Source organism: Sinocyclocheilus grahami, unplaced genomic scaffold (genome assembly GCF_001515645.1).
Source record: "Sinocyclocheilus grahami isolate Dianchi unplaced genomic scaffold, SAMN03320097.WGS_v1.1 scaffold424.1, whole genome shotgun sequence".
Lineage (NCBI taxonomy): Eukaryota > Metazoa > Chordata > Actinopteri > Cypriniformes > Cyprinidae > Sinocyclocheilus > Sinocyclocheilus grahami.
The window spans coordinates 527,597-544,877 of NW_015505603.1; the positions used below are offsets into that span (position 1 = coordinate 527,597).

Sequence of the window (17,281 nt, forward strand, 5' to 3'; positions counted from 1 at the left end):
CGGAAATTGTAGGTTAAAATCTGGGAATGTGGGACATTTATTATTTCCATGTATTCGTTTCCTTTTTAGAGATGCAGAAATGCAACAGAAGCAAAAGAAAGCCAATCAAAAAGTGCAATCTAAAGCCATCAACAAACCCTTCAGATGATCCTAATCTATTATTGCTGGTGTCATTAGGCTGTATTGGTTTGTTGTCTAGATTAAGCAGTACCATTGTTTGAACTTTGATTTGAAACCTTTTTGTATTGTACTAATTAAGGTTGATTGGGCATTTACTTCACAGTGTACAGGTCTTACTTTTCTTGATCCGTATTTACCATGTAAAAACCAAGCATAACAGACCCACAAAAACCATCTTGCTATTACGTACTCTTGTAATTTTAGTATCTCAATCACGTTCCTGTACTCAATTGTTGAATAAAGTATCTCAAATCGGAGTTTGATTTTTTGGTTTCAAAGACATGAAAATACTAGAGAACCTTTTTCTCCCTGCAGATTACAACAGATACATGGCTTGCAGACCTTTTATGTAGACTTTAAAATCACATCGAAAACTTTTATTTAACACATTAAAAACATTTACATGAACATCCTTCAACACAATAGTAATTTAATTTACATAAATAAAAAGTAAATTTAAATAAACACAGAACCCTGAAGTGAATTTGATCATACGTAGGCAAATGTAAAAGTAAACATTTGATCAGTGTGCCTAAAAACACCAAGAAAAAAAAAAAAACTGCTTAAGTGACTACCTGGAGACAGAAAAAAAAATAAAATAAACAAAAAAGGACAGGATTTAAATTTTAAAAAGCATTAAAAAATTTTTTAAACCAGATCTCTGCATGACTTAGACTCCACAGCAGTTGCTCAGAGTCTTCTTCCGTTTAGGACAACTCAGCTTAACCTGTGACTCTGACCTCCGCCCCAGTTTTGCATGTTTCTTGACTTCTCTGTGGTAATTTGAAGACGTTTAAAGCCTGAAAACACTTCATGCGTGTTAGAAGCAAGAACTGGCGTCATAGCTTACCTTGCTAAATGCAAAACTGCCTCGATGACATTCGTCCCCTCTTTAGCACTTGCTTCGCAGAACAGGGCATTATAAGCCTATAATGTACAGCAAATTAGGACTGACATGGTTATTGTACATATTCCCATACAAATCGAAGACTCACCATAGCAAGCTTTTCCCCATGGAACGCGCTTACACAGCTTCCCTCTGGCCTCTCTGCCCTCAAATCTACCTTGTTCCCTATTATACACATTGGGATGTCCTCATCTGTTGACTCCTGTGAGGGAAAGCTTACAGGATTCAGTCTACAAATGATACAAAGTAAACAAACTCACTAAAATGTGTCACTGTACCCGAATCTGTTGCACCCATTCACGAACATTAAGGAAACTGCTCTCAGACGTGACATCATACAACAGTAGCACTCCATGTGCTTTGCGAAAATATGACCTGGCGATGCTGCGGAACCTGTGGAAAAGAAACTAGTTTGTATACCTTTAATGTTAATGTAGCCCTTTAAAATAATGTCAGCAAACTATCACTCAAAAGATTAGTTGGAGCTAAACGGCCATTGAAAAATTCAGCTTTGCCATCACAGTAAAAGTTAAACTATAAAATACAATAGAAAAATAAAAAAGTCACAATATTGCCATTTTTACTGCATTTATGAACAAAGTACAGCATTGGGGAGCCTAAAAGAGTTCTTAAACACTTACCAACCCCAACTTTGAAAAGTAGTGTATCTTTGACATGCTGTTCATGTCACAATGAGCTTAAAAAAAAAATCATAAGGTTTAAAACCTGCACATCCCACAATAACTAAATTGTATTAACTTATTAAAACAAACAAACAAAAAAAGCAATCCTCAGAAGAATCATTAACGTTACACATCAAGTAACAAACATACTAAAAAAAAAAAAGGGGAGATTAATGTTTAAACCCTAGACCTGCATGTCTGCTAATATTCCATTAGTGCATTTACTGTAAACACATTTCCTGTTTGTTTATGCAAAGAGTCAGAATTTGTCTGTAGCGACATGGAACATGTGGTATATCAACTACATTGAAAACACTATTTATTTTAACAAGACTCTTGAGACAGTTGTGGCTGTCGGGTGGGTGGGGGGATCTTAGGTTCACCTATGCTGCACATTTACTTGTTAAAAAAAAAAAACATTGATTTAGTTGTCTTTTTAAATATACTTCATTTAATTTATTCCTCTGATGGCAAGGCTGAATTTTCAGCATCATTACTCCAGTCTTCATTGTCACATGATCTTTCAGAAATCATTGTAATACGCTGATTTGGTGTTCAAGAAACTTTTTTTATCAGTGTTGTGCTGAATATGAAGTTCAAAAGAACACCATTTGAAAATATTTTGTAACATTATAAAATGTCTATAATACCACTTCAATGTAACGCATCCTAGCTGAATAAAAATTCCTTCTCTTACAGACTCCAAAATGTGAATGTTAGTGTATGAATACAACAAAAAGGGATCATTTTCTGTAAAAGCAAAACATGATACCACTAATGAAGACTAATATGCAACTTAAACAATCAAGAATTTAAACAAAGCTAGTCTACACTTGGTTCCTAAGTGAAGCATATAACTGTACCTTTCCTGTCCAGCAGTGTCCCAGATCTGAAGGTTTGTTTTCTCTCCATCTACAAGCATCTTCTTGATTTGAAAATCAACACCTGTAAGAATGCACTTTGAGCTATTTGGATCGTCAATCATACTGTATTAATATGGCAACAAAGCACATTCAAAAATGACACTATTGTATTTTCTCACCAAGAGTGGTTTGTATATCTCCTCTAAATTCATTAAGACTCAATCTTAGTAAAAAGCTGGATTTTCCCGACCCGGCATCCCCAGCCAACACCAGACGGTACACTGGAGCAAGATCTTCAGTGTCGTGCAAGTCTTCAATTTGCTATAGAGAACAATTGTAAAGAGGCAGTCTATCACAGTGGTTCTCAACCTTGTTGACTCCAAGGCCATCCACTTCTCCAGCTGGAACTGACTTACTGGAGGAATTCTATTTGGTTGGAATAAGACTGGTACTCCATCACCATCTTCTTAAGGTCATCGCTTTCTCTGAGAAGAAATCACATTAAGCAGTTTTTCTTAAATAACTTCTTAAGTCACATTGGAGGAGGCTGTGTTTAAGAACCAGTAGCAGCATTCGCATTCACATATTTACACAAACATAGCTTAAATTAATTGAAGCATCAGTGTTCTCACCTCTCATGTTGGAGTTTCTGGTCAGTGAAGGCATTCTTCAACCTGTCCAACTCAACCTGGAGAATGGAGACATTTATCTGGGCTTTCATAAGAGAACTTCTCAGCTCCTCATTTTCCTGCAGAGGAACACAAATGAAAGCCGATAAGATCACAAATGTTCCAATTTGCATTGCAAGTGTGCCAATTAGAGGTCTCCACAAGATCGATTTTTCAGTGCCGTTCCAGCTAAAGATATATTGCTTCCCGTTACTGCCTGCAAAATCCCAATTGTAGATCTATATAGATTTTTCAGTCCTGTTGCACTATGACTGTCTAGCGCCAGTGTCATAGGCTTTTTTCCCCCAATTCCCACACAAACATGAAGCGCCAGCTCACCTTGCTGCATTTTTCGCAGCAGGCAAAGGGAAGGTGCTTTCCTTTGTTCTTTTCCTTTCCCCACTGAGAATATTCAATCATGCACCTGTAAACCATGTATTTTTGTTGTGCAATAGACAAATAACATTCTGTATCCTAAAATGAATTTGATTTACTTGTTTTACAGAATTTTTTTTGCATGAGTCCCACAAGTCATATCTTTCTCCAGACTACACATCCATAATCTTCCTCACACACACCCATCAATTCAGTGTCTCGCACAACACTCAGTTGAAGATACTGCGGGAACACAGACCTCTAGTGCCAGCCCTTATTCTGAATTTAGTAGTTGGCAATGTCACTTTGTAAAGAAACACTATACGCCTGCACACAAACCTATAGACTGGACAATACACAACACTGGTTTCACAAATTTGCCCATTTAAAAAAAACTGGTCAGTTCCTCTGTCCTGTCGACATCAAAAAGCATAGCCTTTCAGAACCAAACGGCAACTTTAAGGTTGTTTTATCCAGAAAGCGGTTTGAAACAACCATCCTTGGTCTTATGATACCCTTTAATGCATCCAGGTGCACCTACATCCAGATCTCAAAAGAAACGTTCCCTGAGGAGCTACTACTGGAGAGATGAAATACTCCTTTAAACTACAGTCTTATCGTACAGTTGAGCAAACCTCTGACGAAAGGGAAGGGAGGAACAAAAGTAAGGCTCTTGAGAAGCCGTAACTTTGTAAGGTGGACCGGAGATGAAACAAACAGCGCTAAACACACAGTTAAAGGCCTGGAATGTCTCCCTGTGAAAACCGAGCACTCCAACTGCATCCACACCTACAGAACCACATAAATAGTTTTGAGAAATGCAAGGAGAATGACAAGCTTAGTAACTCTATCCTAATTTTCAATTTCCTCCTTCCTTATAAATGGCAGAACTTTCCTTTTTAATAATAAAAGCTTTATACTTTAAACACTTAAAACAAGAAAAAAAAAAAACTTTAAGATGTAGAACTATATTTGCATGTATTTAAATAGACTATATAGCATTAAAATAACTATATAATTAAACAAGGATCTGTAGTACTTAAACATGCATTTGTATATCATCAAGATATGCAGCAAAATATTGTCTACTTTTGCATTAATCTGCATCCACATTAATCTTAAATTTTTAATATTCAGTAAATGTACACAAATGTGCCAGTTCATAATTATAATCACTACACATCAAACTTGTATGACTTCTCACCTCTTCCCTCACCCTTTCTTCCGTGCGGGCCAGTTGCAGCTGCAAGTCCTCCTCCATCTCTGCTAAATGACTGCTGGTCAGTTCCTCTGTCCTGTCGACATCAAAAAGCATAGCCTTTCAGAACCAAACGGCAACTTTAAGGTCGTTTTATCCAGAAAGCGGTTTGAAACAACCATCCTTGGTCTTATGATACCCTTTAATGCATCCAGGTGCACCTACATCCAGATCTCAAAAGAAACGTTCCCTGAGGAGCTACTACTGGAGAGATGAAATACTCCTTTAAACTACACAGTCTTATCGTACAGTTGAGCAAACCTCTGACGAAAGGGAAGGGAGGAACGAAAGTAAGGCTCTTGAGAAGCCGTAACTTTGTAAGGTGGACCGGAGATGAAACAAACAGCGCTAAACACACAGTTAAAGGCCTGGAATGTCTCCCTGTGAAAACCGAGCACTCCAACTGCATCCACACCTACAGAACCACATAAATAGTTTTGAGAAATGCAAGGAGAATGACAAGCTTAGTAACTCTATCCTAATTTTCAATTTCCTCCTTCCTTATAAATGGCAGAACTTTCCTTTTTAATAATAAAAGCTTTATACTTTAAACACTTAAAACAAGAAAAAAAAAAAGAAAATACTTCCTGGACAAAAAAAAAAGACCAGTTCTTCTGTCCACCATACAATGTAGTATGTAGGAAATTCACAATTAATAAATGTGGATTCATTAATCTGACATTGTACAGTCTTTCTGTACATACTGCAATACTGTATCCAATTCTTTAATAGTCTCAATTCCACTAGAAAGCCTGAAAACATCCAAGGAAGCTGCAAAATGACAAATTTAAAATAAATATGATAATTAAAGTGCTTAAATAGTTTTTGCCATTAACACATCAAACTTGTATGACTTCTCACCTCTTCCCTCACCCTTTCTTCCGTGCGGGCCAGTTGCAGCTGCAAGTCCTCCTCCATCTCTGCTAAATGACTGCTGGTCAGTTCCTCTGTCCTGTCGACATCAAAAAGCATAGCCTTTCAGAACCAAACGGCAACTTTAAGGTTGTTTTATCCAGAAAGCGGTTTGAAACAACCATCCTTGGTCTTATGATACCCTTTAATGCATCCAGGTGCACCTACATCCAGATCTCAAAAGAAACGTTCCCTGAGGAGCTACTACTGGAGAGATGAAATACTCCTTTAAACTACACAGTCTTATCGTACAGTTGAGCAAACCTCTGACGAAAGGGAAGGGAGGAACAAAAGTAAGGCTCTTGAGAAGCCGTAACTTTGTAAGGTGGACCGGAGATGAAACAAACAGCGCTAAACACACAGTTAAAGGCCTGGAATGTCTCCCTGTGAAAACCGAGCACTCCAACTGCATCCACACCTACAGAACCACATAAATAGTTTTGAGAAATGCAAGGAGAATGACAAGCTTAGTAACTCTATCCTAATTTTCAATTTCCTCCTTCCTTATAAATGGCAGAACTTTCCTTTTTAATAATGAAAGCTTTATACTTGAATCCATTAAACACTTAAAACAAGAAGAAAAAAAAGAAAATACTTCCTGGACAAAAAAAAAAAGACCAGTTCTTCTGTCCACCATACAATGTAGTATGTAGGAAATTCACAATTAATAAATGTGGATTCATTAATCTGACATTGTACAGTCTTTCTGTACATACTGCAATACTGTATCCAATTCTTTAATAGTCTCAATCCCACTAGAAAGCCTGAAAACATCCAAGGAAGCTGCAAAATGACAAATTTAAAATAAATATGATCATTAAAGTGCTTAAATAGTTTTTGCCATTAAAATTGCCTTTAATTCTTTAAGAAGTTTTTGCCCTATCAAAAGGTGCATGACATTATATCAAGGTGCAATTGTTGTCCTTCATAACATCTCAGCTGGTCAAGACAATCTGAAAGAGCCAAACCCAGCTGTTGTAAATAGTGATTCACCACAGCATCCCAGCTGAATCCTGGAAATGCTTCTCACACCTTCGTAGACTGGTCTCGAGTTGTTCACTCTCCATCCTGTGCTCTTTGCTCTCAGCCACAAGAGCCTTGATGAGGTCCTCATATTGCTGCAGTAACAGCTCATCTGATGTAGAGTGGATCTGTTCATACAACTCCCTCAATTCATCCCACTGCCTGCAGACACACAAGCAGCACAAGAAAAAACACACACGTGGCTGGATAAAATAATCCAGTTGTGAAGGCAGATATTGGCATGAATTTGACAAAAAAAAACAACGTTTCGGAAAAGTCATTGATGTTTTCGTTTTTTTAAGGTCAAAAATGTTTAGTGGGGTAACCATCCAGAAATTATAAACGGGAGGGGAATCTGAATTTGAGGGGGAAAAGGTTGGCATAACGTTAAACACATATAAACAGATGTTTTAAAGTATCAAATTCTCAAAAAACATGGTTAAGTAGCCCAAGTATAAAAACAAACATAGGCCTACGCCGACATTTTTATGAAACGCAAGCTTTGGCCAAATTCAGTAACCCCAAGAACATTCGATGTTCATTACAAACAAACAAATCATGATAGGCTACTTACTGTTTACCTTGAAAATGTTTGAAAACGTCATGAAAACTATATAAAAACGTAAGCCTACAAATCTATTATAAAAGTATATTAAAACGAGATTATCGTCTCGGAAATCCCCCTTTTTTTTGCAAACCAATGTACACTAGCTTCTCTTTTATCAGTAAATGTTTACATAAGTGAATCTAAACTTCACAAGTTAAAATATACCTTCCCAAATAAAAGGCCACATCTCCGTCGAATGTGTTTTCAAACCCATCCCAAGCGCTTCTCTGACTTTGCAAACGGTTTCCCAACAACGCCAAATTGAGGGCTTCGGAAACTTCCTGAAAGCTTGACGAAAAATCGTTGAAATTAATGTATCCGTCCCCGTCCAGATCAAACTTGTTGAATAAAGTCCTGATCTCGTCCGCAGGCACATTAAGCTCTCGACAAACACTGGTGAAGTCCTCGTATTCGACTCTTCCCGACTTATTCCCATCACATGCTGCAAAAAGCCTCCGAAGGTCAGCTTGGTTCATATTGTCACTAGACGAGGACAAACAAACTGTTATCCAAAATACACCCGTGTACAACGATAACGCTCCAAAAACGATAAAAAGTGATAAAAGGACAAAAGGAGAAGACGACAGTGTGAAGAGGAGCGAACGCTAAAGACTCGTGATCTATCATCACCAACAGGTGCGCAGAAAGTTGACGCCTAAAACCAGAGGCAGGTTAGATAAAGGCATGATTGGATGATCGCTCATTATCTCGCCTTGTAACAAGTTGAACTCAAGGTAGTGTGCCATTGGATAGTGATGGAGGTGGGCGTGCTGTAAAGTGTACAACAATCTGAGAACCAGCCCACATTTTGGTCTAGCCAGCTAAAACTAGCAAAAAACAGCCAGAAGACCAGCCTGACCAGGGGTGCGTTTTCCACCCCGCATTGTTACCCAACTTGGCAACGGCGGATTTTGCGACCATTAATTGCCTTTTTGGGAAACGCGCCGCAGACTGGGAGAGGACTAAACACACGTGTGCTGTCATTTTATTTGTGGTTTCTATTAATAAAAAATGAATAACATTACTAGTGAATAAAATAAAAAGAAGGGGAAGAATAAAAAAGCAAGGAAAAAATAATAATGAACTTCTGTTGTCCTCATTTGTAAGTCGCTTTGGATAAAAGCGTCTAATAAATGACTAAATAAATAAATACATAAAAAAAACTTACAATGTTAGTCTTCATTGCTTTTCAGAGAGTCTTAGCCTATGCACTGCCTGATTTCACTGCGCCTCCAGGTCTTTTTCGAATCGATTGTTCCATATAAATAAAATAACGGCTATAATAAAATTATTTAAAAGATATTAGGCCTATCAGACATCTTTACCAATATCCTCCTGAGACCCAGCTATGGAGTTTTTGCCTCTGTAGTGGACATACTATTTTAATGAATTTCTCTGAGACCTTGTCACAGTTGTAAGTCTGGATGTCCTGTACAGAGCACATTCAGGGCTTTCCAGAGATACCAAATGATCGGATGTTTCACCATCACCACTCCCTCTCCTTGGTTTTTAAAAATGGCTGACATTAATTTAGTGCTAAAATTGTACATCCTTATGGAAATATGATAATATTTTGTAATTACAATTTAAATCTGATTAATTTTCAAATTGTTTGTCATAAATCAACATCTCGGGAAAATGTTATGGGGTTTCAAATCAAAATATGACTTCCTTATGATTTCCTGTTATGAAACAGGACATCATTTCATACATGTCCACTGTAGAGGACACCAGGACTAAAAGCATGTTTATTATACATTTTGGGAGACAAAAGAATTGAATAGGAAAATAAATTATATATCGATATTCTTATGAAATATTAGATATTATTATGAAAATCTGGCCAATTACTACTCCCATCATTACACTTCTTTTTTCAACATGCTGTCCCAACAGCACTTTAATATGCAAATTAGATACAGTGTATAGATAACATTGTGCTTAATGGGAAAACCAGTTTATTTTTACACACATATTGCATAAAGCAAAATGGTATATCAAATCATTTTGTTATATATTTTATAACATAGTTGAGAACCATCCTTAAACAAAGTTAGGTATAAAAAAATCCTGAAACCTAAAAATTGATTGGCGATTTAAAAAAAAATTCCCATTGTCTTTGCCTTTTCATGTCTATTCTTGTCATTTTTTTTTTTTTTAGAAAAACTGAGTCCTGGTGTCCTCTACAGAGGACATAGCATAGCATAAAATATAATTTTTCAAAAATGTTATTTTACCATATTTTTCTTATGCTCTAAACAATGTAATGACATGAAAAAATACTAAATTCACAAAGCTTTTTATTTCTGGTTCTCAGGAGGATATGACTTCTCAAATCATACAGTGCAGCTTCATCTGTGGAAAGCACCTGCACTTTTACTTCCTTTCCATGTGTGGACTGGTCTTTATCTGCTGAAGGACATTTGCCTGCCTTTGTTTGGTAATGTTCACGCCACATATTGTTAGCTGTACACTCGTCTTCCATACAATTCAGATATATTTTCGCCGAACTGCACACAGATTGCCATCATAAAAGTAAAGAAATTACTTTACAAATTAGGCTATTCGAAAGTAAACTAAAAAAAGTAAACAAATATCCTAAAGACATTCTTTCTGAATGTAGGCCTATATTATTATTTGTTCCTCATCTCTCTTTGGCTGTGTCATTGTGCAAACAGTGCACCGCACCTAGGCCTAAGTCTTAGACTAACTCGAGCATTTACATGATTTAGTCATAGTTCACTTTTAGCCTGCCTCAGATACTTTGACACACACGCACATTAACTGAGAGGAACCTTATTATTTACGTTACCATAGCTGGATATGAGCATCGTGTTGATGTAACTATGTCCCCTACTGTTTGTTTGTCACTTGATGTAACCTAAAAAGAAACGAGATGATCACAACCATTGGCGGCTAGTGAAATATAAGCAAGGATGACAGAGTCGTATACCAACAACGGCCACATGATGGCAGGATTATAACTGCAAAATTAAGAGCGCCTGTGAGCAGATGGCTCAAATCTCTTTTAAGGTGCTATATTGAGAAAAAAAGAGAGCCTATGAAACCTAATAATTTGCATAAAAGTTCTAAGCTGACCCCTTGAGTGGTGGGCTATATATGGTGACATAAAACTACACACACACACACACACACACGCACAGGTTTGTTTTTATGGTTTATGGGGACTCTCCATAGGCGTAATGGTTTTTATACTGTACAAACCATATTTTCTATTGCCCTTCACCAACCCTTCCCCTAAACCTACCCCTCACAGGAAACTTTCTGCATTTTTAGATTTTCAAAAAAACTCATTCTGAATTATTTATAAGCCTTTTGAATTACGGGGACACTGAAAATGTCCTCATAAATCGCCTTCTCGTTGTAATATCTATGTCATACCCATGTTATTATACAAATTTGTGTCCTCATAAACCAAATAAACATGCGCTTACACACACACACACACACACACACACACACACACACGTCTGGTCAGCTATTCTTGTGGGGACTCTCCATAAGCGTAATGGTTTTTCTACTGTACAAACCGTATATTCTATTGCCCTACACCAACCCTATTCCTAAACCTACCCCTCACAGGAAACTTTCTGCATTTTTAGATTTTCAAAAAACTTAATTCTGTATGGTTTATAAGCTTTTGTACCCGTGGCGACCACAATTTAGGTCCCCACCGTGACACGAGTCCCTATGAGTCTGTGTGTAGTCAGGTTTAAGTCCCCACCAGGATATATAAACCCGTACACACACACACACACTCACAATTTGAGTTTCTATGTTTTATGGGACATTCCCTAGACATAATGATTTTTTTATACTATACTGAACGACACACACACAACTGGTCAAAAGTTTGGAATAATTGTAATTTTCTTACCAAGTCTCTTACCAAGGCTCAATTTATTTCATTAAACATACAGTAAAAGCAGTAATATTATTACATTTTAATATTGTTACAATTTAAATAACTGTTCAATTAATACAATTTTATATTAAGATGTAATTTATTCCTGTGGTAGCAAAGCTGAATTTTCAGCAGTCATTTCTCCAGTCTTCAGTGTCACGTGATCCTTCAGAAATCATTATAATTTGGCGCTCAAAAACATTTCTTCGTATTATTAATGTTAAAAACAGTTTTTCTGCTTAATATTTTTGTGGAAATTCTGATACAGTACCATTCAGAAGTTTGGGGTAAGTATAAAAAAACGTTTATTCCGCAAGGACGCTTTAAATTGATCAAAAGTCACAGTAAAGACATTTATAATGTTACTAAAGATTTGTATTTCAAATAAATACTTTTTATTTATCAAAGAATCCAGAAAAAGATGCATCACTGTTTCTTCAAAAATATTAAGCAGCAAAAACTGATTTCAACAATAATATGGATGATTGTTAATAATTGAGCACTAAATGAATGATTTCTTAAAAGATCACATGACGGTCAAGACTTAAGCAATGGCTGCTGATAATTCAGCTTTACCATCACAGGGGAAAAAATGTATTACAATAGAAAACTATCTAAATAATAATAATAATTCATAATATTACTGTTTTCCCTATAGATTTAATTAAATAAATGCAGCCCTGCAGTTTTAACTCTATTTAAAAACATAAAAAACTCTTTTTACCAGCAGTGTGTGCAACAGTTTGATGCCACTGTAATAGTTCTATGCCTCTGCAAGTTTCAAAACTGTAACAATAACTGACACAAATTATGTTGAATCAGTAAGAATCAGTGGTTTTATTTCGTTTATTTAAAAAAATTAAAATTAAAGTGCTTTTATGTACAATATAATAAAAACAACAAAACAGTAGTGATATATAATACAAAAAATACATTTCACAACAGTTTTTTTTTCCTTTACATTGGCAGCAAAATGTACAAATACACCTTTACATTAAAGTTTACAAGACATTAACTTACAATAGGTCAGAGCATCTTGGTGTGCCATTATAAAGAATGTATCTGAGCATTTAAGAGTGTAGCAGACTACAGTCCAGTAACTCTTATGTCTGAGTCAGTTCAGCACTGAAATATGACTATATGACTTTCTATACGTGACTAAATCTACTGCTTGTAGGTAGCAGCTGATGTACAGTGAAGTTTTCACATTGTCTACTCTGTAAAACGGCACGCTAATGATAATAATCAGATGATGTACTGAAAAACATAAGCAAATTTGCTTACATTTTAAATTGTTTTTGCATGATATTTTGAATGTGATTTTCAAACAGAGGTCTGAGTATATGTAAAACAGTTATATTATTATTACAAATACATTGTTTTTTCTCTCTCTCTTTTTTGTGCTTTAAATATAGTCGGTAAGTGTTTTGTGTGTGTAAATATATATATATTAGGGGACCCCTGTAGATATTAATTAGCACAGTGGAGAAATACCCTTGCAGTGGACTGTTGCACAGATGACCATTCAATATACAGTGGTTTGCGACTTTACATGTACTAGGTAATTCTACTGTGTAGTACACCAGAGCAGACATGCATGTGAGGTTTGCTTTTTGTTCACGTGCTTGAGTCACAAAAAGGCTACAATATTACATTTGCTTTCCCGCATACCCTTGGAGTCACAAAATCTAGCTCGGAGGCATTAACAAAATTCAATTGGTACTTGCTACAGCAATGTCAAGAGAATATTAATTCCCTGACACTTTAATTTGAACCATTTCCACATTCTGTGCAAATACAATAGGAAAAAAAAAGAATTGTAATGCATTCTGGTAAAAAAAAAAAAAAAAAAAAAAAAAATAACATTAAAAGCCGTTCACTACCTTCCCTTACAAATACAATTATACAACTCTGTGATCAAAGTCATTGTCCATCAGATCATGTAAAAGTAAATGTCCCGTTTTCAAACATTCAGCTCAAATTTAAATAAGACACAATGTTTCTATTGACAGAATCATTTTGGAACACTTTCAATCAATACATAACTACATTCACAATACAGATGTTTGTGTGATCTTTAAAGATCAATGGCAATCAAATATTACACACTTGGGTGGTGCAATATACAATGCTTGTCTTTGGGAATTTTACTGGAAATATGTTGATACTGGAAATAGACGTTAAAAAAAAATTTTTTTGTGTGTGTGTGTTGTTAATATACATTTTTACATCGATCCTTATGTTGATTTTATGCTATAGTAACTTACATTTGTGTCTTGTTTTGTGGTTTCCATCCCCATTGCTTTGCAGCAACCAAGTACTGTACTTTTTTTTTTTTTTCTCGATCCAGTATGACACTCTTGGCAGCTGATGATTTATAACTGACTGTTTCATATACCTATATGTCATTGCTCCCACCCAAAAACATCTGTTAGCCTGTTTTGACTTAAGGTGTTACAGTGAACATGGCACTTTTTCATGGAAAAAAATCTGCTGGTCACTTTACACTCTTCGGGAGCATAGATCTCATAGCTTAGCGTAAAATTGGCATGTAAAGTCTTAACCACAAGTTTTCATTCTGTCCGAATGCAAATTCATCATTCAAATTTACAACATGGCAATACATATCTTTAATCTGGACAAAGTACACTTTCGATTCAAGAGAACAGAGCTCTTGACAGATACAAAGAGATCTGAAATGGTTCACTAAAATCTTTTGGCACAACAACCAATTTGAATCAGTAAATCTCAAGAGACGTTTGGTCACTCCATTGACTGTATTATGCACTACTTCAAGGGATAGTTCAGCTGAAATTGAAAATTCTGTCATCATTTACTCACTCTCATGTTGTTTTAAACCTGTATGACCTTCTTTCTTCTGTGGAACACAAATAGAGATATTTTGAAGAATGTTTCTGCTGATTTTGTCCAAGTGGGGTCCAAAACAACACTTGAAACCATTGATTTTCATTTGACATTTGGAGTGTGAGTAAATGATGGCAGAATTTTCATTTATGCGTGAACTATCACTTTAAATCAGTGGTTCTCAAAAGGGGCCTCAAAATGACTTAAAACAATTAAAAATAATTACATAATTAAACATTAAAATAAGTCAAACAAACTAACAATGAAGCTATTTCTATTCAATTCACCCCGTTTTTTGTCTTTGAAGAACCAGAATTCCAAAAACTTAGATATATGAGAATTTAACTTTTTAGATTTCTAGACCTGGAAAAGTCATGTAAATAAAATAAAAAAAGCATTTTTTTTAATGAATAAAATTTTTCATACAGAAATTGTGAGTAAAAATTATTTTACCTTATTTAGTAAACCACAAACAACTGGAAAAGTCATGGGATCCTCAAATTATGTTATGGACTATGGGGGGCTTTGGAGTCAAAAAGACTGAGAACCACTGGTTTAAATGGTCTATCACTGGTAGCAATTGAATTTGGTTGGGGGTATAAGGAACATAGAGTTATTCAAATTCCTGCATCTTCAGAATGTAATTTGTGCCTTGGACATACTCATAGTATTGCGAACATGCCTTCTTTGGAGTTCTCTACACACTGAAACCCCACTGTGGGCACTTTATATGCCTCAATCTCACTTGCATACTTTTACGTGTGTACCTCTGAGAAGCGGTGTAGAATACTGAGGTTGTGGCATCACTTATTGTACTAGGACAGCCGTGAGCTGTTTGTTAGCTCTCTACAAGATGCTTCTCCTTTATGTGATTTGCATAGTATGCCTGCTATGTGCTGAGGTCGTGATGATATACTGCGCAAAGGTTTTGCATATATCATCAAAGATTTTGATGCACCACTACGCCTTATATTGTGTTGAAATGTCAGCTAATCATCTCACGTCAGGCACTATGTTTAGCAGAGAGACCATTGTAGACTAAAGTTTGAATTTTCGTTTTCTCGTTCACAGGACGACCAACTCTACATGGCAGACCGAGGGATGAGATGGGAGCATGACAGGTTAGTGAACCCTGAGGGCATCGTATTGCTTTCACACAGATGCCACCAGACATTTTTGGACGGACCGGGCAGGTCGACCAGATCAGCGTGTCTCACAATGCCCACTATTATTTTTCAACGTGTACTCTAGGCCTTGCGTCCCGCTCAGCGTGGCTCTGGGTGATTCACAGACTTGGCAGTGACTGAGAAATGTGAACAGATCACCAAGACAAAATGAGAGGAGACAAAGTGCAAAATAAAACCCAGTGATGGTACGTTTCCAGTCATTTTCAGTCTATCCCTCCCTTGGTGCTGTTCAGTTCAGAGGCCACTTTTTTTAAAACAGTCATCCCAAACAGACTTAAACGATCGAGTCTTTGATCTCCGAGCCCAGTCGCACTCGAGGCCGTGGACAAGTCGACGAAATCTCAACGTGGCTCTCCTTTAAGTTCAAAGGTCTTTTTTCGGATTCTGAGAAGCTCTTGCTGTTCTCGGGTGAGGAGCATTCGTGGGTGGGAGTGCTGCAGATGTAGTTATCATTGAGCGTCTGGTAGCCCTTGTGGTCAGACACAGAGGGCGGGATGTTGTTGCCATTTAATGGAAGGCTTTCCGTGTGCTTCCCTGGAATTCGTGGTTTCTTCTGTTGCATGTTGGGGCACTCACCTTCCTTCAGCATGGACTTCATCCTGTCTCGGTTCCTGTACACCACGAACAGCGAAAGGACCACCAGGGAAAACACGAGTAAGGCACACACAACGATCAACTCATTCCAGTATGTTTTGGTTTTTTGCGGCGACCATGTTTCCCCGGGCAGAATAATCGCTTCCCCTTGGGGTACCAACTGTGTTCGGGAACGTCCAGTCAGGGTGGTGATTTCGTGCTCCGCTTTGATGCAATAATTGGCCAGAAGTTGTCGGTAGCCACCTTCTTCTGACCAACATTGGTAGATCTCCTCCCTGTCCACTTGGGCTACAACCACCAGCCCGCCGTCAGGACTAGGGTAGACAAAATGTTCGGCGGTATGACTGTACTCCCATCGCCTCTCAGCCAAGTTGGATCGCAGCTTGCAGGGAAGAACCGTAAATGTGTTGGCTGGTATTTGTAGCACATGGCATGATGGAACACCTGTGGGTTAGATGGTCTTATTAGTTACTAATAAATCAAACATTTATCTCACATATTAGCAAACCACCATGCAACCACTTCAATTACTTACAGTCTATCAGAGCGCATTGCCGGAGGCGCTATGTAAATGCGTTTGGTCATGCCGCATGCTACAGTGCTTTTGTAACTGTAATAGCTTGTCTTAACCTCATGCACTCTATACAGCACTTTGTGGTTTGTTGGAAATAAGTTCTTCAAATATTGATTCATATGGGGCTTAGGTATTGTAAAACATGGCTGTTACTCACGTGGTGGAGTTGGTTTTGCAGAACGGGGGGTAGCAATTATCATTTTGCACACTGCAGTGTTGGCGTCATCTACATCTTGTTGCCATTGACTATAAAGAAAAGAGCAGGGGTAAGACGAAAATTCAATTCAACTGTTCAAGTCTGGGGTCGGTATGTTTTTTTTTATTTTTTAAAGAAATTAAAACTTAATTTTCAGCAAGGACACATTAAATTGATCAAAAGAAAAAAAATGTAAATTTAAAATTTAATGTTACGAAAGATTTCTAATTCAAATAAATGATGTTCTTTTGAAGTTTCTATTCTAAGAATCTTGAAAAAAAATTATTGTGGTTGAGAAGCAAAAACTGTTTTCAACATTTATAATAATAAGAAATGTTTCTTGAGTACCAAATCAGTATTATAAAGATTTCTGAAGTATCATGTGACACTGAAGACTGAAGTAATGGCTGCTAAAAATTCAGCTTTGCCAATAATCCTTATATAAAATCATATATATATATATA

The 17,281-nt window shown here is 36.8% G+C and overlaps 2 protein-coding genes across 2 annotated transcripts in view; both read right to left on the reverse strand.

The window, feature by feature from the left end:
- Window positions 1-792: 792 nt before the first annotated feature.
- Window positions 793-8,133, reverse strand: LOC107551446 (ras and EF-hand domain-containing protein-like). Its single transcript, XM_016233048.1, has 13 exons — window positions 7,642-8,133; window positions 6,879-7,031; window positions 5,796-5,886; window positions 4,881-4,971; window positions 3,266-3,518; window positions 3,050-3,118; window positions 2,990-3,002; window positions 2,813-2,954; window positions 2,634-2,715; window positions 1,366-1,480; window positions 1,176-1,289; window positions 1,031-1,107; window positions 793-953 (listed from the first exon to the last, which is right to left on the reverse strand). Exons 1-13 carry the CDS (start codon window positions 7,950-7,952, stop codon window positions 851-853), a joined length of 1,614 nt encoding a protein of 537 aa, XP_016088534.1. The 5' UTR covers window positions 7,953-8,133; the 3' UTR covers window positions 793-850.
- A 7,582-nt stretch (window positions 8,134-15,715) lies between these two features.
- Window positions 15,716-17,281, reverse strand: part of LOC107551463 (semaphorin-4B-like) — a 77,024-nt gene continuing 75,458 nt past the window's right edge. The window contains exons 14-15 of the mRNA XM_016233075.1: window positions 16,779-16,867; window positions 15,716-16,491 (exon numbers count right to left, since the gene is read on the reverse strand). Of these exons, the coding sequence (XP_016088561.1) occupies window positions 15,728-16,491; window positions 16,779-16,867 (853 nt within the window). The 3' untranslated portion in view covers window positions 15,716-15,727. The remainder of the gene's footprint in view (window positions 16,492-16,778; window positions 16,868-17,281) is intronic.

What these genes read in the sequence shown, in the direction of transcription:
- LOC107551446 (XM_016233048.1), bottom strand. Translation starts at nt 7,952, where the DNA reads ATGAACCAAGCTGACCTTCGGAGGCTTTTTGCAGCATGTGATGGGAAT. An exon ending in CTCGAGACCAGTCTACGAAG is followed by an intron (nt 5,887 to 6,878) that starts GTGTGAGAAGCA and finishes TGATGTCGACAG; the next exon opens with GACAGAGGAACTGACCAGCA. An exon ending in ATGGGGAAAAGCTTGCTATG is followed by an intron (nt 1,108 to 1,175) that starts GTGAGTCTTCGA and finishes TGTACATTATAG; the next exon opens with GCTTATAATGCCCTGTTCTG.